The 25523-nt window shown below is 43.2% G+C and overlaps 1 protein-coding gene across 1 annotated transcript in view; it reads left to right on the top strand.

Annotated features, from left to right (window-relative positions):
- The window catches only part of RSU1 (Ras suppressor protein 1), a 170971-nt gene that overhangs the window by 17762 nt on the left and 127686 nt on the right, over positions 1 to 25523 (top strand). The window contains 2 exon segments of the mRNA XM_033100801.1: positions 3079 to 3129; positions 20294 to 20414. Coding sequence (XP_032956692.1) covers positions 3079 to 3129; positions 20294 to 20414 — 172 coding nt within the window.

The following is a 25523-nucleotide window of genomic DNA, read 5'->3' as shown; positions in this document are numbered from 1 at the left end:
TCTTTTGTAATCAGAATTGATTTCTGTGATACTAACAGGCCACTAGTTGTCTGCTAGTTTCATTTTGCCCCATCTTTTCCTAATTTAGTTCACCCCTAATTTTAGCCGGCACATGGTCTCCTGGAATACAGACTGCATTTCCCTGCCTCTCTTGCAGCTAGACATCACTGTATTACAAAATTTTGATTAATTGCTTATAAGTGGAAGTGTCACGTGCAACTTCTTGGAAGTTTCCTAAAGGAAGAAAGCTTTCCCTCCCTTCCCCCCTGCCACACACACCTTACCATCTTCCTGAAGGGTAGACCTGATAGTTATGCTCAGGCACCCATCTTGGACCATGAGACACAACCCATGCATGGGGGATAGTTGGGCAACAAGCAACAGGAACCTCTAGATTGCCTGTGTGTACATGAGAGAGAAACTCCCGTTTTGTGTAACCCCTTTATTTGTGGTTTGTTCTCACATGGAGCTGGTCAGCGTCTCAACTGATATATCTATGCATCTGTTTCATCTTGTTTGGTACAAGTGCAGCTCTTTGAGATTTCTTTTTTTTTTATGTCAGACTGTATAACTCACAGGTAAAGGCATGCTTTATTTGGTAGACAAAAGAGTCTTAACTCTTAGAAGTAAAAATGTCTGAAATGTTCTTCAGGGTCTACAGTCTTAAATGTCACATGGGAAGCTATTATTGTGACTTTTAAAAACCACAGAAATGCTCTTCTGCTTTGCCTTTCTCTCCCCCTTCCCTAGTGGTTCTGTCCTAAAGCCAGTAAGTGGGATAGAGAGAGGTGCCCAGTGTTTGGGGAGGCATGGTGGCCTAGAGTGGGGTGTGGGAACCCAAGTGGGGTGAGGAGAGCATCTGTGTGGGACGGGGAGCCTGTCTTGAGAGTTCCAAGGTCAGGCAGGGGGAGGGGGCTGGGGGCGGATAAGAAGGGTGAGCCTAAGCAGGGTGCGGAGGTGTCCAGGTGGGAGGAAGGGGTGGAGAGGTGATCGGTTACTGCAGTGCTACCCTGGGAGTTGAAAGGACTCGGAAGAATCCACAGAACCTACTCGTACGTGGCTTAGAGCAGGGGTGTCCAAACTGCGGCCCGCAATCCATTGTTAATTGGCCCGCAGCAAATTCCAAAAATCTATTTAGTTTACTTAAATAAACCAGGTGAGGCAATACGTACTTCACCTCGAGTGAGTGGCCCGGCTGTGTGTGTATTTTACCGCATATGGCCCTTGGTAAAAAACGTTGAAAGAAGTTTGGACACCCCTGGCTTAGAGGAATAAGCAGGCACAGATGAGCCTCAGGGGCCTGCGAGGCTCACTGGTGACTCCACAGGGTGGTTTCTTAGCTGCCCAGGACATATTTCATCTCCAGATATGAACCATCACAACATCTGGAGGAATCAGAGTTTCAGGAGAGCACAGGCAGTAGCGTCCAGCCTTGTGTTGTACGCCCGCCTGGTCGTGCACGTGTACTCAGGTGTAAGCCATTAGTTTGCACATCCGGAAACTTGTCAACAGGCTGGCCCTGAGGGCCTTCAGAGTGTTTTCACCTTTAAACAGAACATTACGCATCGCTAGGTAGCCTGATTTTGTCCAAGAATCAGTACCAGATTTCTGGTGTGCCTGCAGAGAAGCATAGAGGTTTAGGGTTTCTGGGCAGGAATTCCCGCCTGTTCTTGTGAAATTTTCTCACTTTCCCATTCCCGAATCCCAAGAAAAGTTGGTCGGGAAATCGGGAAAATCGGCTCCTTGAACCCAGTAATACCAACAATGGGAACTAAGCATACTATTCACAATGTATCTCTTAGACATTTTTCCTATTTATTGCTAGTGTTTCCACGTGGGAATTACTACCCATTCTTGGGAATTCTTTTCACTTTTCCGTTCCCAAATCCCACGAAAAGTTGGTCGGGAAATCGGGAAAATCGGCTCCTTGAACCCGATTTCAAGGAGGTTGGTAGTATCGGCCGTCACTTTGTGGAAACGATTCATCGTGGAAAACAGAAAACAGTTTGTATCTCGGGATTCGGGAATGGGAAAGCGAAAAAAATTCCTGAGAACGGGCAGGAATTCCCACCTGGAAACCCTACATAGAGCTGTCCCAGTCTAGCTGTGAGACACCTCTGTGCAGTGACATACAGAAGTAGTGATTAAGTAGGCAGGTTAAAGGTGATGGAAACCAGAGTTCTCACTGTTAGAGAAGGGAATTACAAATATGGAAAGGGAGGAGACTAGAATGAACCGTGTCATGCTGTATTGGAATTGGATGTGGCTGTGCAAATGCATGTTTTCAGTAATATAAATAATGAAGTCTGTGTGTGTGTGTGTGTGTGTGTGTGTGTGTGTGTGTGATGCTGAGCATACAGTGAAGTTTTAGAACCCTAAATAAAATGGAAGGCAGATCCCTTTTATTGTTGGGGCTTTTTATTTATTTTTTTCTTTTTTGGTGGATCTGTGTTCGTATTTTTTGTATACTTGGAAAAACCATCTTTTAAGCAAAACTAGCCTTGTTTAGCAGATTAAACCTCCGTGGTAATGTTTGAAAATTGCTGTGCATTAAAACGTCAACCAACATTTTGTTACAGGACGTTTTTATTTTTTGATCGTCTGGTAGTGAGTAGAAGAATTTCGGGGTTGACAGTGGGCGCAGATGACGTAATGTGCTGCCAGCCTCTGTTACATGATCTTTCTGCCTTGATGTGATAGTTTTTTCGCTCAGGGCGTTGGGCCTCTGCACACTGCTGGCTGGTTCTCAGACGGGCACGGTTTGTTGAGCTGGATGAGTAAGGCTGGGCCCGCAGAAACCAGGTCTCCAAGCAAAGCTGACTGGCCCTGGTAACGTCTGAGCCTGTGACATTAATCGCATTAGCTCCAACTTGCTGTGCTAATCATACCGCTAATTACATGACTTTTCTTAATGTGGTGTCGCATTTAACAGACAGTGTTCTATGAATCCTTGCTTCTGTTTTTGTGAGCGGTAACACTTCAACCTGTGAAAATAATTTAGCACTTTACCTTGTAGGAGTGTAGCTCTAATTTGGGTATGTGAACTGACTGTGATTTTTTTCTTTTTTTCTTTTACAGTCTCCTTATCCCACATCACACAACTGGTCCTCAGCCACAACAAGCTAACAAGTGAGTTGACTTGATCATTTGTTTCCCAGTTTCTGACTTTTAGGTAGTAATGTGGTGATGCCGTGAATTCCTGTTTTTCCTTTGGAGACTCTAATGACAAAATGTTTATTTGGGGAAACCTAATGTTTATTTTGGTGATGCTAAGATTTATTAGCATATTGTCATCCTCTAGTTTTGTACTTTGCTCTGTTTTGAGGATTCTTTCCTATTGTGTGTGTAAAGTGAAGAAAAAAAATGACATTGCTTTTCTGGGAATGGTCCTGAATTCAGGGATGGTGAATGCTGCAGTGACCTGAACGGATGGGCCGTGCATTAGTGTTGCCATGAAAAAAAAATTATCAAAAAATTTTAGAATAAGAGTTCTTTGCTTTCATCTAGATTTCCTCCTCGAAGGGGAAAATTTAACTGTTGATATGCTTTTCTGCCCTGCTTGATAGGGGAAGAAAACCACACAGTTGCGTAAATTACATAAATTTGCATTTGCCATTTTCAAATTGTTGAATCTGGTTTCTAAGAAAAATTCCGTTGGGTATTGGTAGTGTCACAGTGTGGTTAACATATACCGCAGTAGATTTAATACCTGCTTTTATAAGAATACCTTGTATGAATGATTTTATTGTCAGAGCTGTGGCTTTAAAGACTTTAATGACAGGGACCCACTCTCCTTTCTCATTCCTAATTGACTGTCACTTCTTTGTGCTTGCCATATTTCCTGCAGACCTGAATGATTTTCTAATCATGTGGCAAGAATTTGTTCGGGAGCTTTCCGAGTTCAATGAAATTGAGCAGAATGTCATCTTGAGGGATTTGTGCCATGAATTTATGTGCGTATGTGCATTACATACAGCTTGAACCAATGTCACAGAGCTGTTGATAATCTCGAATTAAGAGTGGCAGGGCCCCTTGTGTGGAGGATACAGGCAGATTAGTTCATTTTTAGCAAAAAGGTCGTATTTGTCAGGCAAATGTGGGGGCGCACAATTGTCATGTTTGAGTAGCAGGAGCCTAGGCAGCTGAAAGTGAGGGCTACAGATAACGTGTGATCCTTTCTGTAACAGGCAGTATGCTGTCACCTTTATTGTTTTTTGTAGCAAACAGTCCTGTTGTCCCCTGGAACCCTAATCCCAGTCAAAGGGGTTTTGCTGTTTGTTTGGAAGGCTGGACGGCATCCTCACTCGATGCCCCAAGATTCTGTGAGCAGAAACTCCTCAAGCTCATCACTGCATAGTTCATAAAAAGGTTTCTTAATTGCCAAGATTACCATTATTAGATCTGCATCATTAGAGCAAATCAGTTTACATTCAAACAGAAAAACAAAACATGTTTTATTCCTACTATATTCATTAATTGACCTGTTCTTTACAAAAGCCTTCAGATAGTTTTAGTTTATTTTTTTTCACATGTCCACAAAGATGGGAATCTGAGCGATCGATGGATCGGTTTCTTCCTCTAGGTATGTAATGTGAGATTATTTTAGGCATAAACATGGAGTTAAATTGTGCTGCTCTGAAAGAGGCTGACTGTGAATGGATCCAAACTTCATGTTTCTTCTTCTTTCCCTGATTTTTTTTTTTCTTTTTTCCTCATTTAAGACATTCTTGACCTAATCCAGTAAACTCTAATTAAATGTCTTGGTAAATTCTGTTTCAAGCCATTGTGAGGGGTGTCAGTGACACCCAATCTGTTCCACTAAGGTCAAATTAGCATCTCTTACTATTTTTCTGGCATTTAAATGAATGACTTTGCTATGTTTTTTCAAGTGTTTATAGTAAATATGTCTATTTGATGGCAATATAAATATGCATGATGTGTAAGTGGCTGAGCACGCCCTGCTGTCACTTTTTATTGTAATCAGTGTCTTTCACTTTCCGTGGTTTTTTAATAGGGACTGGCTGACAACGCTACATTAAAACCACTAGGACTCAAAAGATGAAACCCTCAGCATTCCTTTTGTCTGCAAACGTACTTGTGTTTGTGTTTTTCTCCTAGCACTCCAGTTATACCATTCTCTGACATTTCCACTTGTGGGCTTAGGGAATGAATGGTTGGCTTATTCAAACCGGGACCTAATCTGGGGACACCGTTTGACCCCACACAACAGCGTCAATATCTGCGAGGCCGTCGGAACCATGTGGCACCGAGTTGACTTTCTGTCCCTGCTGGTGGTTTTGCCATCGACAGGTCCACCCAGCGCAGTACAAGAGAGGCCTCCAGGAAGCTGAAAGTGGGCTCGTGATCCTTGAATTCCCCAAGGTTTTGTGAGCAGAAATTCTTGAAGTTTTCTAGAGTATAGTTTATTAAAAGTATTCCAAAGTTGTCAAGCTAGTTGCTGTTAAAGATTCATCATTTTGACAGTGACACTATTGAAATTTAGACCTGGGGGGTTGGGGCTGTGTGGATGGGTTTTGGAAATCGGGAAGTCAGTGGGAAATTGTTCTGCCTGCGGCCACATTCCCAGCTGTGTGCGTTTCCAGGATGAATTTAAGAAGGCAGGAGGCAGAGTAGCAGGTGAACCTTTTCCTTCTGCCTTTTTGCTGTGACTGGACAGGTGTGGTCTGGGAACCCAACGGACGTTCTTTCTGGCACAAGGGGCATGGTTTCAAGAGAAAAGGTGAGGTTCTGCCACCAGGCCATCCTTTCGGAAGCACCGCTTTCCCTGCGATACCGCACACATCCTGCCCTGCTCTGGCCCGCATCCTGCAGCCAGCATTTCCTCCCCACGTGCTGCTGTAGGAAGGTTCTCCATCTCCTCCCCCTGCCCAGCCCTGCTCTGTTTCAGACCGCCTTGCCCCCTCCCTTCTACTTTGCAGTGGCCTCGCTCCCCACCCGCCCCTGGAGGCGCCCTAATGGCTGGGCCAACTGCAAATCTCTCTTCCCTTTGCAAAGTGCTGTTGTTCCTAGACTCTTCACGCCAGTGGAGCACGTCCTTCTGTTGCTTCATGTTTTTCTCCCTCCACATACATCTTAGGCTTTCTGGAAAACAGGGACCATGTCCTAGTCTTGTCTCATGCCTGTTGCGGAGCACGCAGGGGCTTCCCAGCCTCCTGCAGAGAGCAGGTGATGGGAGGAAGCAGTGAATGCAGGGGAGGGGACAGAGGAAAGGCTGGTCTGAGGGGAAGTGGTGGTAGTGGTGGGGAGAGCGGGCGGTTTCTTCTGCACTAACCAGTATCAGGACTTGACGTGGCCACCGCAAACTCCTGTCTCGTGGATTCATTTCAAATGTGCTGGACCGTGAGAGCTCGAAAGAAACATTACTTTAGATCCTGGAAGGTGGTGTCGTATCATCTGTATGGCCACTGGGTTCTTTCGCAGTTGAGGAAAGACGTGCTGTGACGTCCGCAGGTGGCGAAAGCTGGGACCCTGACCGGCCACGGATGCTTTTTCCACCCAGCGACCTCGTGGGCTCAGCCGAGGGTCTCTGCCCCATAAAACCTCCTTTACCACTCTAGGTCTCATGGCTTCTGGGCCTGTTACTCGTTCACTTAGTTTATATATTTAAGGTCCCAAATTATTTACTCATTTCTTCATACAGTTAACTGTGTCTTATACGTACCCTGAGCTGAGGAGCCCTGTCTGATGCTGTTTTGTATCCCGTCCCTCACAAAACTGCCCAGTGCGTGGTGAACATGAACTAGGCAGGTAACACCGGTGGATTAATGGATTGGTAGTTGACGAATTGTGCCAAGTCCCAGCAGCACGCCGAGATGATACACCCCAGGGCGGGCTGGCTGTGTTTCCAAAGAAGGATGAATGTAGCAGTTATTCCCAAGGCGGACTTCCTCCCTCTGCCCTCCTCCTCCAGCCCCTGCCCTTGCGACTGCCCTCCCTTGTAAGCCTGTGTTAGCTGAGTCCTTTTCCGTCTGCTCTTTAATCTGATCCCTGCTGGTTGTGCTGTTTGGAAGTGTTAGTTGTGTAAATGTTTTTCTACTTTTGTCTCGAGGAATTTCTTTTTGAGACAGCCATTTTAAGACTGGTCCACTAGAGGTCACTGTTGAGATGGGTATACGTATATTTTTTTCCCCCCAGGGGTTTGTGCCTAAAGATTAAAAAGCAAATTTGTATTGCCAGATGAAATATTTTGCAAGCTGTTCGGCTCTGTTCAATGGGGCGTATTGCTCTTGCCATTTGTATAGTGCAGTTTTACCATAATTAAGGTAGATCCTCCTGTAAGGAGGTGTGTTATTTTTGTTTTGCTTCTAAAACTACATATTCACTTTCACATACCATTTTTTGGTGTTCATTAGGGCTACTTTCTCAAGTTAGAAACTTTTTCTCCCAATATCTTCAAATGGGAAGAATTTTATTGCCTTCTTAGTATTTTTGTATTGAGTATACGGGAGATTTCCAGCCACCCCCCCCACCCTCCGGAAGAAAATTTAAAATATGTATGTATGTAACCAGGTTTTAATTCAAAAATAATGTGTAAATCTCAGGAAAATGTGCATTTGTACATATTTGTACTGCTTCTTCTACACAGTGCCATTGTGTGGGGAAGAATACTATGCATTATGAAATGAATTATATTCTGCATCAGTGATAAAACAATCTCTGGGCATAATTTTTTAACGTGAAGCTTTTCTTAATTTTGTGTAATAATATTTAAATAATTGTGTTCTTACAGCAAGACCCATATTACACATAGTGCTAGCACCTTAAATATGACAACAGTATTTTTCATTTTGTGACCCATGCATATTGAGAATTAAGTACCCATCATTTTGTGCAAGGAATACAAAGGATATCTTTTTGCTCTGTGCACACACTGAGCAGCCAACTCTGTAAACCTTTTATAAGTGTGGGTCTCTGAATGTAAGGTTTAGTTTTATTCTTTGAACTTTTAACTGCCATGTCAAACCTTTCTTTGAGGTATTAGCAGTTTTGCCTGCAGTTTCAGGCCTTAATGTGACCATATCTTGTCATATAATGTATCGGAAATGGCGAGGCGGGCTGTAAACCTAAGTTTTATGGCATAAGGGGTGTGTGTGTGTGTGTGTGTGTGTGTGTGTGTGTGGTTTTTTTTAAAATAGACTATTTCCTATTACTTGTAGCTTATGTATGAATTTGAAATGATAGGGAACGAGAAATGCTAGGCATGTTTTTTAGTTCAATAATTTCTTTATCAAAGATAATGTTCTAAATATATAGAAGTTAACATAATATTTAAAATTTTATGCAGATGTGTATATTGATAGGCTACCTGCCATGAGTGTTATTATAAATGAATTAAGCACCGGCTCCACATAAAAATAATGCATTCTCCAAATATGCAGATCCAATTATAATGAGGAAAATGAAGCAGTTTTTAAAAAAGCATAATAAATTGAAATACTTTGCTACAGACATAATAGATTGTTGAGATGAATGAGAAAACGTAACTATCTCAACTCATAAGAATGACCTTCACTGGTCTTTCTTCCAACACCCTGTTCTAAAGTCTCTTAGTTATTTCCTCTTTCCTAGATTATTTGTCATGCCTTATGCAAAAGTTCTTGTGCATGGCTTGTATGAAATTAAACTATGAGGGAGAATATGCAAAATAAATCGTCTCTGTGTCATGAATTTATCTTGTGACAATGTCAAAACAACTTGCTGTTTGCATTTTAACAAAGTATAAATGTATTTATAATATGGAGGCTTTGATCAATAGCTTATTTTTTTAATTAGTGCACATTTATCAGTTACTGGGCCATCATTTGAAAGATTGGATTTGTAAAAACAGATACCCAGCATTTTTGAGTCTGACAGCTATAAATTAAACAATATCTGTCGGATGGTACCAGTGGTTAGGTAACCATAAAAAATAGCTTGCAATTGGGAGTTTGCTGTTGTTTTGGTTTTGGTAAGGAAGCATGCAAGAGCATCCGTGGGAGAATCTGTTGGCCCCATACTTCAGAACCAACATGGTCAAAGGTCAGCGGGGGAGGTTGGAGAAACTGGTTGTTGATAGGATTGTGTCCTCAGCTCAGAGACTGTGGTCCCCTGATCCCCTGAATGCAGCCCCACCAACCACAGTGGACCTTTTTGCAATCCCTGCCCTGTGCAAAGAGGAAGCTAGCTAAATGTGGTGTATTAATTCTTCCACAGTTTCTTTCTAAATGGAAGACTTCAATTATGAGAATTTCAGAATGGTGGCGGGTTGGGGAGAAAATAAAGTGGGGGTAGGTTGAATCTGGCCCTGTCCAAATCATAACTAGCTCATTTGGGGGAGCTGATCTTGAAAAGGGTTTCCTTTACTGTTTACAGTAGAACTGTCCAACAGAATTGATTTTATAGCAATAATTTATATCTAAACCATCTGTTGACTCTCTCTCTCCGAGATGGTATGTTTGTGTGTGTGTGGTGTGTGCATACGAGTGTGTAGTGTGGAGGAGGGTGGGAGAGGATATTCGAAGAGGTGCGTCTAGAGCAGTTCTTTTTAACCTTTCACAACTCACTGACGTTGTTAAAGAATAGGGTGAAAGCTGTGTCCACACTCCCTAGAGATGTGCACGTAATGGTTATAATTTCAACAAATTTGCAAATCCCATTAAAATTATCCATTAATTTTTTAAATTACTTTTTTAAATTAGTTTCAGGTGTACAAAACAATGTAATAGACATTTACACCCCTCACTAAGTGATAACCCCCTCCCCCCCAAAGCCTACTACTCCTCTGACAACGTATATAGCTGTTACTATTCCACTGACTCTATTCCCTATGCTCTATTCCCTATGCTGTAAGAACATCCTGTGACTTACGGGGGTGCCAAAAAAATGTATACAAATGACTTGTATTCATCTTTTGTTATAGGTGTATATTGAGTATTACAATTTTAAAAGTTTTTTTCCTTTCTTAAAACGTGTATACATTTTTTTTCGCACCCTTTGTGTGTATATGTGTGTGTGTGCGTATATATATGTATATGTGTGTGTGTATATACATATATGTATATGTATATGTGTGTGTGTGTGTATATATATATATTTTAAACAAGGATTTGTAACGTTGAATGGAATTCATGTGCGTGCGTGCATACATGCACATATTTTTAGCTCCCATAAAACCTTGAGAATGCCTTTCCCATTTCAATTTTTCTTTCTCTTTCTCAATCAGCTTAATAGGACAAAACACCATGCTGATATGACTGACCACTAGTTAACACTCATGGACCTCCTTTTCAGCTATTTTCTGTGAACATTCTTTTGTTTGGTTTTTTGCTGTTCCTTTAGCCTTTTCTTCCTGCCCTTATATTCTCTGTTCTGAACACCTGATTCTTCTCTGGTCAGAAGTACCTGCCCCTCTCTCCAAATCTTGCTCATCCTTCAAGAAGTTGAGATGAATTCTCATCTTTTACCGTGAAGCCCCCTGAAGCAGCGCTGCGTGGAAAATAAAGTGAAGGCACCCCACAACTCTGACGGACCGTACTCCACATACATCATGACTTCAGTTTGGAAGGAAGGGGAGAAAAGAACTAGCGTTTATCGACACCCTATTCTGTATGCCATGGAAGCAACAGGCTTAAAGTGGTTAAGGAAGGAGAGCTGGAAGGTGGGGAGGGGGCTTTTTATGGCTTGGAGCCTCTGCCAGCCATTGCCCTGCTCCTCTGCCACTGATGTACGTGTGCGGTTTCCAGCGCCCACTGAGGCACAGCTCGGCGCTCCGTGGATGAAGCCTTGGCCCTGGATCTTTACTTGTTCGAATAGAAGAGCAGGGAGAATTCCTAAGGCTCAAAAGCATCGTTGTCATCTTTAGAGGAGGTTAAACAAAGCTACTGTGTGGGTTTTTCTAGCACTGGGCATCTTCCCCCACGCCCATCCTTCCTGACTCATATAATTACTTCCCTCCACAGTATGGAAACATAAGGCAAGGAAGGAAGCAAAGCAACCCAGTGTGGCCTCTTGCTGAAATAATTCTTAACTGCAAAAGAGATGTGAACTATTGGCAGAGCCGTGTGTATGTTTGTGTGTGTGTGTGTGTGTGTGTGTGTGTGTGTGTGTGTATTTGCGCATGCGTGTGAATTCAACTTGTCTGCTGTCTCCCTCTTACTGTTAATAATTGAGGATGGAGAGTGTGTGTGTATGAAATTCTGTAATCTAGTGATACTTTCTTAAGAGCCTAGAGAGCTCTTTGTATGACTGTGAGCTTGCATTCCCCATTGAATGGAGTTTTTCCATGTTGTCCTTTTCCTTCTCGCTCTTTCCAGTTTCAGAACTTCTTGTGCGTTTTTTCCTAGAGGAGCCTCTGACCATTTCTTACCCTTTACTAGACGTCACGTCCTCCCAGGCCATCCAATGCGCTGGCCTTTCCTCTTAGTGCTGCTTTTCCCACCCAGCTCTCAGATTAGAGCTATTTACTGATGTGTTTGTTGCCTTGCGGGCGGTATAGCTTCTCAGCACTGGAGTGTGATTCCAAAGGTGTGTTCCTAAAAGAATTCCGGATTTGGAAGTCCTGAAGGTTATGTGGACCGTCCCTTGGTTCTCTCTGGGAAGTTAGTGCAAGATTCAGACAACTAATTTTTGCATCCTCACAGGAGCAGAAATTCATGCTTGTCAGCTTTTTAGGACATTTGTTTGGCTCTCCGTATACACTTTTTAGAGCCCAGGGACATATATATTTGCATGTTGGACTTCATGCTATAAAATCTGTCTACTGCTCGTCTGTAACATTTTCCCCTCATTTTTGGATAATTGATTATTCTCATGATTGCTAAAAGAGTATGACTTTTTTTTTTTTTTTGCGGTGAATTAAATTGGAGATTTTTTGGTTAAAATTACTTAAGCTGCAGAATCTTAAGGAGGCCCATAATGCGTGCAGTAAGTGTGCACTCGGAGGTGTGGGTGGTCGGTAAATACCGATGACTAACTGAAAGTAGCATTACTGCTGTCATTTATAAAGCTAATAATATTTGGCCCTTAATGCTGGCCCTTACTCGGTGGATGTTTAGCTATTTTGCTATTTTATTATTACCTGGAGGACCATGCAGATCCTTTTAAATGAGAATTTGCTTTACTTTTTCATAAACTTTGTGTTTTTAAATAACCGATAACTACTGCAATACACTCTCTTAATAGCTGCTTTTGGGGAAAATCCCATAAAATCTACAAAGTTAGTTATTATCAGTACACTTTTGGACTTCAGATTCTTCTGCTCAGATATAATTACTTTGTTATTTACCTTGTGTTTTTTGGCCAGAAAACACAAGTCACGAATCACTATAAGTACACATGAACCTTTTTTTGCATGTAAAATTCTGAAGAGCAGAATCGTTTGTATGCGAGCGTGAAGAGATTCTCTTTCCGTGTAATCATTAAAACGACATTCAGGACTATGATTCCTAATTGGCTGAAAGAATTGGCATCTATATAATTAGTCTAGACATCACCTCTGTGGTGTGAATAGACTAACGTCTTCCAGCTATTGTGGCAAAGGATGAAAAGGACTGTCCCTTCACTCCGGCGAACAATGTCCCAAGTCATAATTCAAATATCCTCTGTTAATTTGGCTTCTTTCTATCTTGCTTTGTTAGGGGCGGGGGGACGGGGTGGTGGTGGTTGTTATCCTGTATCATATTCGTCAAATGTTGGGGCAAAGCAATGTTTGCTTTCACTGTTTCCTCTTACATGGTCTTTCTCCCCCCACTCTACGTATAATATGTGTACTGAATAATCGGACTCATTTTCATGTATTCTTATATTTTTCATAAATTACTTCCCTCCACAGTATGTTTCAGTAGCTTCCTTGTAGCGGTGTAACTTAGGAATCTAACCGGCTTCCCTTTGATAACCTCTTCTGTCCCACTCTTACTTTATCCTCCTCTGTTAAAGAGATGTGTGTTCTGCAGTTTGGGGATGAAATGTTCTATAAGTTAAAGAAACCTTTTACGCCATTTTAATTAATGTTTTTAAAGCAGCAGAATCATGTAAACAATTCGACTGGATGTTTTTATTTGTTATGTGGCAACAGACAAAAATCCCGTGTGTTTAGTATAAACATTTATACTAAATGGGACAACCATGCCGTTCGCTGTAGTTTGCTTTGCCTTGTCCGGTATGGTGTCTGTGGCCCTGGTTTGGCCCACGGGTCTGTGGCACTTTGGTGTCTGGAAATGGACACAGGACAGCAGCGTGTTACCTATAGCAGCACAGGGAGCAAGCCCACCACTGGTCCTGTGCTCCCGTCAGCCCTTGGTTCCCATTTAGTTGCCCTCTTACTGCACTTGTGGTGGGTAATAATAGTCCATCCTTGGTTCCTGTAAAGGAAGCAGTGGCTGAACCTTGAATTTGGTTTTCCAGAGAGACGTGTGGGCAGGGTGCCCTGGTTTTCATGGCCCAGCCTAGCACCTGTCCTTTGCAGGAATTACCAGAGCTAGAAACAGTCTGGGTGCTTCTGCAGAAATACTTGGGCAGAGTGTCCTTCTCACTGCTCAGCAGTTTGCTGGAAGTGGTGGATGGAGTTTACCTGCGGATTTTGTGTCCATGCAGATGACGGAAACTTACATGTGTTCTGAGCAGATTCCGGCTTCCCAACAGCGTGGGTGGGTGCACAGTGCCTGGTCCATCACCACCCTTTTGTCGCTGAGAGGACAGGCTGCCGGGGCTGCCCATATGGCTCTGAAGACCTAGGCATGGCCCACCGGCCCTCCCGTGGGCTGCTCGCAGGCGTGCTCCTGTCCTTATGTTTTGCGTGGGACCTGCTGCTCCCTGAGCCTGTCACTCTTCACAGTTGTGTTCTTTGCCTCAGGGGCCACAAGATGCTTTTGCTCAGAAAGCCCCCGGATCGGCTGTCCCCCAGCTGGTGTGTCTGTGCTGTCACTGCCAGCAGCGTTTTCCGTGTAGGCCTCAGCGTTTCGAAGGCCAGAAGTACAGCAAGTGGCATCTCTCCATGTGACCACACTTGGGCGTGATGAGGTGGCTGCTGAGTGACTTAATTCGATGGGCGAGGGGAGTCAGTGCTTTTTTCATACTCGTCCATACTGATTCACCGTAACGGTCTGTGTGGGGAAGCGGGAGTGCACCGGAAATGGTTTGATTCCAGCCCCCACCCAGCTTGGGTGCATTGGCCACCGAGAGCGTCTCTTTTCTTTTCTTTGTTTTTTTTTTTTCACTTTTCATCCACCTCCAGACTCAGTAGCTCACCGAGGTGACAGAGGAGTCTTCATTTGGACGAGATTCGTTTTTTATAATCTCATAGCATTATTGTGTTTGGTAAGGGACACGTGCACTACGTGAATGACGGTGGTGTCACCAAGGAGTTAGAAGTTTTCTGAACCAGAGTGTGGTCCCCAGAGCAGCAGCCTCACAATCCCCTGGGGACTTGTTGGAAATGCAGATTCTCGGGCCTCGTCCCAAACCTACTGAATCAGAAATCCTGGGGTCTCTCCCCACCTCAGTCTGTTTTAGTAAGCCCTCCGGTAATTCTGGGCTCTTGGAAGGTTTGCGCACCGCTTTAGGGCAGCCCTGTCCAGCAGAACTTGCTGGAGTGATGGCCATGTTTTGTACCCACGTTGCCCAGAGCAGTAGCCACATATGGCTGTCAGGCTCTTGAAATGGGGCCAGTGTGACCAAGCAACTGAATTATTAATTTTATTGCATTTCAACTGTAGATTTTTTTTTCTTATTTATTTATTTATTTTAATACCTTCATCCAGTTTCCTCACCCAACCCCTCAGCTCCCCGAGCCCTTCTTCTGGTAACCACAAATCTGATCTATTCTTCTATGAGTCTGTTTCTGTTTTGTTCGTTTATTTTTTTTCTTTAGATTCCACATGTAAGTGAGATCACACTGTATTTGTCTTTCTCTGTCTGACTTATTTCACTTAGTGTAATGCCTTCAGGGGCCATCCGTGTTGTCACAGATGGCAGGATTTTCTTCTTTTTTTATGGCCAAACAATATTCCATCATGTATATATCACATTTTTTATCCATTCATCTGTCGATGGACTCCTAAGTTGTTTGGATAAATACCCAGAAGTGGATTTGCTGGCACGTGTGGTAGTTCTATTTTTAATATTTTGAGGAGCCGCCGTCCTGTTTGTCATAGCGGCTGCCCCAATTTAAATGCCCAATCTGGATTTCAGTTTAAATAGCCACATTTAACTAGTGGTTGCATACGGGACAGCCCAGCCCAGAGCAGACCCTGTTAATTATTGTATGGATAGACTCCTAGAAAGCTTTAAAAAATAAGATATAAAACTGAAAACAACAAAGGAACAAGACAAACAAATGAAGAAACAAAAACTCATAGACACAGACAATAGTTTGTGACCAGAGGGTAAGGGGGGAGGGGTAGTAGATGAGGGTAAAGGGGGTCAAATATATGGTGATGGAAGGAGAACTGACTCTGGGTGGTGAGCACACAGTGTGATATATAGGTGATGTAATACAGAATTGTACACCTGAAACCTATGTAACTTTCCTAACATTGTCACCCCAATGAACTTTAATTAAAAAAAAAAGTTATTTATTGTGGAATTATTAATTGTATATCCCAGAACAAAGTGCTCCTAGAGTGGATCTCCAGTTGCTATACCAGTCATTTATTTAGGTTCTTCTCTTGCGGGAGGCGATAGCTGGGGGAGCGTGTTCTTGAGTGTAACATTGATTTTGTTGAGTACCCTTGAGCTGTGCAGCGTCTGGTAGCTGTGCCTCTTGTGATGTAACCAGTGAGGAAGGATAATATGTCCTCTAGAAGACATCAAGCTGTTACTCAGGAATAAAGCTGGCTCAGCGGTTTCTAACGGTTGGAGATCTGGTCTGTCTGCTGTGTCCAGTCAGTGCTTTCTGAGGTTTCCTGCCTCAGGGAGCTTTTTAAAGACACATTAATGCAGGAGATTAGGCAAATCCCCTTCGGGGACCCCTGCTTCTGAGCTTCCTAAGCATTTTGGGCTTCTTGTTGTGGAACCATCCAGAATCCAGGGCATCGTTGCTGAGTCTGAACCAGCACATGGTTCTTGGGTAGGTGCAACTCTAGAATAGCGTACAGGTTCTTAGATTTCCAGAAGATTGAGACCAGTCTCTGGGCATAGTTTCTGGGGTGACATGACCACATCTTCGTCACCTTTTTCAAAACATGGTGGAAGCTCTGGGTCGAGCATGTCCCCAGCAGTCCCCTGACCATTTGACCAGAGTCAAATAGCATTTAGGAGCCATGAACACCTAAGAGTAGTTAGGGACCTTTCTCCCAAATCTAGCAACTGAAGCCCCCAAATTACAGCAGCCATCACTGCTGGAGAGAAAATGACACTGAATTCTGTCATAAGCAAAGTTCTACATGACTGAGCTTCCTAATTGAGGGCCCCGTTTGTTCCCTTATTTAAATCCATATTGATTTTTATAATCCAGCTCTTACAACCATAGAATGTCAAAGCCAGCTAGAAGAGAATTTAGAAATAGTCCATAGAATAGTCTGGTCACGGTCCAGCCCTCTCCTTTAGGCTGGAGGAAGCAGAAGCCCAGAGAGGTGGTGAGTTGAGTAAGGGGCACACAGATTTTAAGGGCTGATCGGGGAAGGCCAGTGTCAGCCCGAGATGAGCAGGCCAGGACTGCCGTGTCCCTGCATCACTCTGTCCTCTGTTTCTTTGGTGTGTGAACTTGCTTGTTGTCTGTAGGCCGTGTAAGTACTGGTGGGGTGATGGTCAGAATCTGGACAGATTGATGAAAAGGGAACATTGCAAACACATAATCAGAAATAGCTTGGTGCTTACTATTTATGTATATTTTAAATTTCTTCTTCTTACTCATGTGTCACATAGATATCTTGAAAAATTCCACCAGGATATTCTGACCAGTGACATACAAGGTGTGGTCAAAAACTACGGTAAATGTCTAAATTAAAAAAAAAAAAATTATTATAGTAAAAGACACATCAGCATTAATCCCCCTCAGAATACTCCCCCTCACTTCAAACACACTTATCCCATCATTCTTGCCAATTTCTGAAGCAGTTCTGGAAGTTCTATTTTGTATCTTTAGTTGAGGTGTCATGGCTGCCTCAGTGTTCCGAATCAATTCAAAACATTTACTTTCATGGTCATTTTGACCTTGGGGAAGAGCCAGAAGTCACACGGTGCTAGATCCAGTGAATAAGCTGGATGAGGACACACCTTAATGTTTTTATTTGACAGAAATTGCCATATACCAGAAGCAATGTGTGACACAGAGCCTTTCCGTTGTGATCAAGACATACAGTGAATGCTGCTGCTGAGTGCTGTCCAACGGAAAGGCAGGGATCTTCAATATGGGAAGCGGCGCGTCGAATCTTAGTAACAGGGTGTGACAAGTTTCAGCTCGTTTGGTGCAGTCAGTCGGGTGTGAGCTACGGTTGAGAGAGTGTGTTTTAACGTGTGCCGTAAATCATCCTCCATCATGACAATGCTCTGTGTCTCACATTGCTTCTGGTATACAGCAATTTCTGTCAAATAAAAAAAATATTATGGTGTGTCCTCATCCACCTTATTCATCCACGTTAAAATGATTCAGGACATCGAGGCAGCCACGACAGCACAACTAAAGACACTCACGAAAGAGGACTTCCAGAACTGCTTCAGAAAGTGGCTAGAACGATGGGATAAGTGTGTTTGAAGCGGGGAGAGTATTTTGAAGGGGACTAATGTCCATGTGTCTTTTACTGTAATACATTTTTTTATTTAAACATTCACTGTATTGTTTGATCACACCTCATATTTATTGCTGCCACCTTTTTATAATAGCTTTTCATAAGTTATTCCTGCCATGTATGTTATGGTTTAGTTATTGCACAACTGTTGTTAGCTAGTTATGGTTTATAGACAGTTTTGTTGGGATGAGTTAGTTTTCCAAGCACTAAACCTGTTTCCATTTATGGACTCTGATACCCCTTCTTTTGTAATTTACTTTCTTTGAACAGTATGCCTTTCTTACTTTATTCCCAACGGACTGAAAATGCTAAAAGTGTGGTGCTATGCACATAATAAGCATTCGCTAAATATTGGTGGAAAGAGTGAATGTTATCCCATCCAGACAGGTCTGAATGTTAATTTCTTTTGCTTTTTACTATGGCCGGGGGAAAAATTCTGTGGTTTAGGAAGAATATTAGCTGTGTAATTTTTTTCCCCTCTAGCTTGAATGCAGTCTCAAACACAATCTTCACATGCTCACCAAGAGGCTGGGAGAGGTTTAGTAAATTGAATGTGGGGTTATTGTTTGTGTCCACAAAACAAAGCCCTAAATCACATTTCGCATAATTTGTGGTTTTAAATTGGACTGATTTAGCAAGGAGAGTGAAATAATCTCTCATCCTGTCAAAAAGGCGATACCTCCAGACCAGCATTTAATTGCATTGGCAAAGTAACTTTGGGAAGGCAGCAGTAATTCTGGCTGCATTATTCTTGGTTTGTGGCTAAATTGGGATCATCATTTTCTCCTGGTTGCACTAACTTTCTTTATTGCTCTTCACACTAATCAGATGAATGCAGGGAGAGGAACTCTGTGGTCGCTGGATGGTGAACAGGGAGAAAGAAAGGGTGAGGTCTCTGAGCAGTGCTGTTGTCATCTGTGGAGCTCCCACACTTCGTGGTCCAAGCTGACACCTGGTGACCCAGCAGGCACAGCCTGAGTTTCTCCATGATCATTTACACAAAGTGAATACCATTCATTTGTACAAAAGTACATTATCGACTGCACATCTAAAATGCCTTTGCAGCCAAATTGTACAGGTAGGGCGCACATGTGTTCATGCTGGTGTCCAAGAGTGTGGTTTCTGGGAGTAAGTCCCAGCTGCCTCAGTTACCCATTAAAATCTGTCCTTGTGTCGCCCCTCCCCACCACCAGGCTCGGTAATGAATCCACGCCTTGCTCGTTCTCCATCTGGATCACTGCTTCGTCCCAAGTGCCTTTGTCTAGAATGATTTGTGTTCTTCACAGTCCCTTCCTCCAATGAAAGCATTTTCCTTCCCAAGCTTTCTTCCCTCTAAAAGAAATCAGGTCGTTGGTACCCTAGACGTCTTATAAAGCTGAAAATGATGACTCAAACCTGTAACGAGCAGTCTGCCTGTCCTCTGTACTTATTCCCCTGGGAGTTCCACACTGGAATTCTTGGAGTGGCTCTCCCCTTCAATATGTTAGAGACTCTGTTTGGAATTTTACACACACCTTTGTAGTGGGGCTAGGCAGAGGTGCTCCCAGGTTTTCCCAGCTTTTTGGAAGATTCCCTGGAAGAAGCTGGTGGGAGGGGGAGTAAATATACGGGGATGAGAGAAAACACTGTCTTGTGATGTACCCAAGTCCCCTGTCAATGGTTTCAGACACCTGGACAGTCTTGGTATTGGTGTTTATGTGAACTGTGGATGAGCTCTTAGCCGATAACAAATGTTTGTAGAAAAGACTAAATCAAATCAGCAAATGGGGTACATGAAGAAGTGCAATCTATGTATTTCTGCTGCCAATTGAGAGTACTTTTCAGGTAAAGATGCCATTGGCCTTTAAATTTGTATTTGCGCGTGTATACTCTACGGAAGGAAGAAAGTTTCAGGCCCCAGTGGTATATTAACCTTTGATCTACTTCATCTGCTTACTAGTATTCATGTCATGCTCTTCTATAAAATATTTCTATAAAATAACAGTGCATCGATCTGTTGCTGATCTGATGCAACGTGTGTGTGTGTGTGTGTGTGTGTGTGTGTGTGTTTGTGTGTGTGTATTGATCAAGGTGCAAAGGCCAGAGGCTAAAATCGGAAACTAGGTAGGTTGAATATTGCATCACTTAAGGTTGAACATAAATTGTTGTGATTTAGTGCAATGTTAAGAGAACAGCTCTTCAGATACCAGATTATTAAAATAACTCGATGAATATATCAGGAAGAGAATTGGAGTTCACTGTCTTTCTCTGGTGGAACTGCAAGGAAACAAAAAGAAAGGAAACAGTTGCACGTCTTAGGTCCTATGACAATTATAAAAGTATAAATACTTTGCAAATTCATTTATAGACTATTTTGGGCACAGAAGTTCTTTTTCGCCCTTCGAAGAAACATTTCCATGTCTACTCAGTGGTGAGTTACAACCTAAGAAAAACCTGCAAAATATAAGTGTACAAGAATCAGATGATCGTACATCTCTCTTACACATGAAAGAAAAATACGGTGTGTTGCTGGCATTCCTTGTTGTAGTGCGAACGGTTCCTGTGTTCACACTCGGCGTTTGTTTCCGTAGCCGTGCCACCAAACATCGCGGAACTGAAGAATTTGGAAGTGCTCAACTTTTTTAACAACCAGATTGAGGAGCTGCCCACCCAGATCAGCAGCCTTCAGAAACTCAAGCACCTGAACCTCGGGTGAGTGTCGGCGAGAGGAAGCGGGGGAGAGGGAAGGGGGTATGGGCTGTGGGCAAGGGCGAGGGCACCATTTACCTCCCTGCGTGGGAGAAGCTGAGTTCTCATTTCTTTTTATGTTTTAGGTTTTGAAAAGAAGTTTTATTGTTTTTAATACATTCTTTCCGTGGCCTACATTAGTGCGTATCTACTTGAGAGCTAATTGAGAAGCTAATTGTTGGCGCAATAAAGGATCTTTTTTTTTTTTAACTGAATTTTGTTTCCAATAAATTTTATTTCAGTTCTGTTGACTGAGAAGGACTTATTTGCATAGCATTAACTGTTCAGACCAGTTGTAATAGGGTTGATTTTTCTCTCTGTATTAAGTAGAGGTAGTTTACAAAGCACCTTCCTTCTGTGTAGGGGAGAGTACCTTGCTCAGCACGGCTTCATTGATTCTTGGAATTCTTTTATGTCGTTGAGAGGTTCTAATGCTATGTCGGTCTTCATACAAAGACGAAGGGCGGCGTTGGATTCAGTTGAGGTTGCAGAAGCAGGTAGCAGTGAGTAATAATAATACCTTGTAGCCACATACTGCTGTGTAGTTTTCAGAGTCCTCCTGTCAGGATTTGACCCTCTGAACCATTACGAGGGAGGGTGGGCAGGTGGGCACAACTGCTTTCCTTTCCTGAAGAGGGAGTCACACCCTTTCCTGGAGGTCAAGTGACTTGCTCCTGATCGCGCCTATGGGTAGTGGCAGAACTGGGCAGAGGACCTTTTGTTTGGGGTCCGTGCCCTCTCCATCAGACACCCAAAATGTGGGCTTCTGAATTCCAGCCTCGTTGTTGTTGCAGCTCTTAGATGAAACTGCCCACTTATGCTTCATCCACTGTGTGAAGTAATATATTCCTGAAATTATAGCCATTGAAAGCTCTAGTTAAGTTAGTGATTTACGTGGGGTGGTAACAGGAACTGGCCAGGTATTTGTCAATTTAACAGGAAGCAATCGGGGAAAGAAAAAACCTCACTCATGGAATGAGTTTTAGTTTAGCTCATGCTCTCCCCGGGGAGTTTGGTTAGACACTCTTTATTTTAATGTTCACTGTGGTTCAGAGACAATGTTTAAAAGATCCACAAGCATTCTTTTCTCTAATGTTGAGGGGAAGTAGAGTTTAAAGGAGGGAAGTATCACTTTAGATCAGATGGCTTTTTCCCCCCTACAAATATGGAGACTGTATACCCATCTGGCAAATCAGAAAAGAAGGATTTTCCATTATATCTTTGTTTTGAAAATGATTAAGTCGGATATTTAATTTGCATGTAAGAAAGAAGCTAAAACTAGATACACACACTAGATATGTAACCAGATCTGTTCTTACTGTTAATTTCTTCATTTATGAAATCAGTTATTTGCATGGAAGCTCTAGGAATAGGATCTGGTGCATAGTCAATATTCCTTAAGTGTTAGCTTATCATTATCACCATCATCGTTTTATTATTAATTCATTATTTGTGACTGTATAAGGCCCATTCCGCATCAGGAACCTCGCTAGTGCTGGGGGTCACCGGTGAAATTACAATTCCTGGCCTTAATCGTGGGCCAGAGCCGGGTGTCAGTGAGCAGTGACAGTGTACAGCTGGGTCACTGACGTGGGGGGCGGGTGGGGGAGAGGGACCAGGAGCACGTTAGCTACAGGTTATTTTCTCAGGGGAAGGTTTCCTACCGGGGTGTTAGTGCAGCCGATCTTGATGCCAAAGGGGAATTTCTCAGACTCCCAAGCAGAGGGAAGACATCTCAGATGAGAGAAGGACACACTGAAAAGCTCAGAGCTCAGCTCCTCCTGGACTTGCTAGTTGTTTGGTGTCACCGAGTACGAAGTGTGAGGTAGGGAGTGGTAAGCTAAGAGCTGAGAAGAGAAGCATGCGTGTCCGCTCTTCATTAATGAGTAGTTCTCGAGCTCCAACTGTGTGGATAGTTGGAGGGTAGCAGCCATCCGGCCGTTACGGAGCGTACATCACATTTGGGGAAACGGACTGGAACAAAACAAATCGTCCTCTATAAGGTCAGGGAGTCAGTGTGCTCGTGAAGGGGCTTGCGTTGTCCATGAAGGGCTCCGATTTTATCCTGCCGATTGTTGAGTTTGCACTGTGGAGTGACAGGTATGAGATAGGTCAGATTTTCGTACGAAGGGTTCTGTGGAGGAGAGGCTGCGGGGAGGTTTGCTGGAGGTCAGGAGCCCCTAAGAATGTTGGTTCTCATTCCTGGTGTGCTCAGAGTGACAGTGGAGGCAGGATGGGATTGTATGTGGAAAATACAGAGGAGGTGAACACTGACAACACAGTAATGGGAGGGAGGGGCCCTAAGAGGGGCCCCTACCTAGAGATCTGCAGTGGGCCGCTGAAATAGAAATGCTGATGGAGGGTGGTTTGGGAAGTTCGTGAGCTCCGGTGTCGTTCAGCTGGGTTTAGTTGTAAACTTACTTTTCTATTGAACCTCTCTGTGTCTTGGGAGCTGTTTGTATATTTTTGGCTTTTGGTGCTTTACTGATTGTGTCAAGTTTTCTGTATTACGTAGCTACATAGATGGGGTTGTCAATGTTTGAACAAAAGGAATTAGGATGGGTTTCAAGAAAGGATACTTTCTGTCCTCAGTGTCGCAAAGAATTATACCTCCAGAGCCCTGGTTAAGGCAAATAGTATAAAATTAGCAGCCAGAATACAAATAGACACCCAGGAGACCCTACAGCAGAGCAGTTGGATCACGGGTATGCATAATCGGAATGGCACACTCAACCAGAAGTTTGCTTTTAGTGTTTCGTTATAGTATTTGCTGTTTATCCTGATGATCACAAGACCTGAAAGGATTTTTTTAGGCCCTTTGGACAAATAAAGGGTAGTTGAGTTATAGTCTTAATTCTTTAAACGTGGCCCATTGTATCATTCCTTTCCCCAAAAATGTAAAGGCACCATAGGTTGCATGTTGGTAATTATTTTGGGAATAATCTCACTGCAAGAGAAACCATGGCCCAAATGTTCTGCAACAACTTTCGACCTAGTGAGATGCAGTCTTTCACTATCTGGTTTGGTGAATTCTCCATCACGTGCAGGCGTTTTCCATTTCCAGTACGCATTTGGGAGATGTCCACATGCAAACCAACGCGTTTATGCCATTTGGCGTGGTTGAACCTCAAGCAACTTACCTTTGAATACCTGGAGTGACCTGAGGGTAAGCAGGTGTCGTGCAAACAGAAAATCCACACTTGACAGTTGAGGTGTCCACAGAGGTCTTCTAAGGTGAACTTGTCTGTTTGGGGCTGAGTCAAAATTTCTCTCATACCTCCTGAAACATAATTGTAGTTATACCTGTCGTTTCTTGAGAACCCACGTGTGAGCCACGAGTTGTATTAGGCACTTCACATTTTCTCTCTTATCCTCTGGCGATCTTGCCGGAAGGTATCACTAGACTTTGACAGTTGAAAGAAATTGGGTCTCAGAGCAGCAGAATCACTTTGCCAGGGTCACCCAGCTAACAGGTGCTGGAGCTGGACAGCACACCTAGATCTGTTCTTTGACTGCCTTGCTGTCAGGTCTCATGGACACTGGGAGTGCCAGCGCTCTCGGAGGGGGCCTGCGGACACACGTCCCACCCGTGTAGGTGGAGTGGGTATTAGTGCCCACCGTGGAGGGACGCCAGCATATGCCACCCATCATTCTGCAGAGATGGGCTGTCCGCTCACTGTGGCTTGTGCTGGTGTCCGGAGAAACAGGCCCCTAGTCCCCCTGCTCCTTGCGTTGTTGTAACTCTCTGCACCGCTTGTGGACCTTCTGAGGCATTTCAGTCGGGCTTCCATTCTGCCCCCCCCAGGTTGGTGAGCCTATGGTTGTCACTGCTGTTCAGCTGCTCGGGGGCTGTGCTGTGTTCCTGACACACTGGGGGTGTTGGTTTATCGATCAGGGGGAGAGAAACCTGCAATTTAGTAGATTCAGGCTCGCGCCAAGCTGGAGATGGGTGGGAGCTCGCTCTCCAGTGAGATGCCTCTTCTGAGGACGTCTAATCATGGCTTTCCTGCACTTTGTGTTTCAAAGCCTACTTTTGTGTTTGGAAAGAAAACTTTTATTGGTGATTTAAAAACTGGGTCTTAAAGCAATATTAAAGAAAGAAGCACCTAAGCTATACTTCTGTGCCTTTTCCACTCTCGGTTTTTCCTTCCATTTTCTCAGATCCTTGCATTGGCGTCTAAGGATTAGGGGCACCTTGGCCTCCATGAGGGGCTGGGTGCTTCAGCCACCTGTCACCTGACTGGAGTCAGCGTCCTGGTGCTTAACCTCTCTTGGCCTGTTCTCTCTTGTCGCAGCATTACAGAGATAATTATATGCGCTGCTGTCCATGATAGTTGTAGTGATTCGGGTGAAATACTTGATATAAATGTGCTTCACAATTGTGAATTCATAGGAAAAATATCAGTGTTTCCATTATCGCCATGATCACGGAGGTTATTTCGTTAAGCGTAAAGGAAGATAACCTAGGACTTCTCTACCCAGCTGGCAGTGGAGATCACTTTTTTCCTTGGTTTCTCCCCTCCTGCTGTCAGCTCTGTCTCATGAGGCCCTGGTTGTGGGGTGTGGACAGGCTGCATCTCATAGGAGCAGGATCGATGTCTAGAAGTATTTGTCCTGTCACAGCCCCTCCCACCTTTCAGTATCTATCAGCCTCTATTAGATTTTTTTTCAAAATTATTTTTAAGTCAGCTTTTAAATATGCTCAAAGGGAACCATGTTAGCAAACCTAAGGGTCTTAAAGAAAATAATAAAGCTAGTAATAGCAAAATAATTTCCTTTAAATTTTATTGGAGATATATATAATATAATAATTTATATATTTATAATATATATAATTTTTATATAATATATAATTTAAATATACATACTTAGATATTATATACATTTATATATATTTATTTTAAATTGTGGTAAAGTACACATAACAAAATTTACCGTCTTAAAATTTTAAGTGTATGATTCCGTTGTGTTACTTGCATTCACATTGTCGTGCAGCTGATCACCAGAAGTTTCGCATCAGGCAAAACTGAAAACATCTTAACCCACGAAAACAGCCATTTCCCTCCTTCAGCC

Source organism: Rhinolophus ferrumequinum (assembly GCF_004115265.2).
Source record: "Rhinolophus ferrumequinum isolate MPI-CBG mRhiFer1 chromosome 5 unlocalized genomic scaffold, mRhiFer1_v1.p scaffold_110_arrow_ctg1, whole genome shotgun sequence".
Taxonomy (NCBI): Eukaryota; Metazoa; Chordata; class Mammalia; order Chiroptera; family Rhinolophidae; genus Rhinolophus; species Rhinolophus ferrumequinum.
The sequence above is the reverse complement of the archived record's forward strand: the minus strand, read 5'-3'. Positions and strand labels throughout refer to the sequence as shown.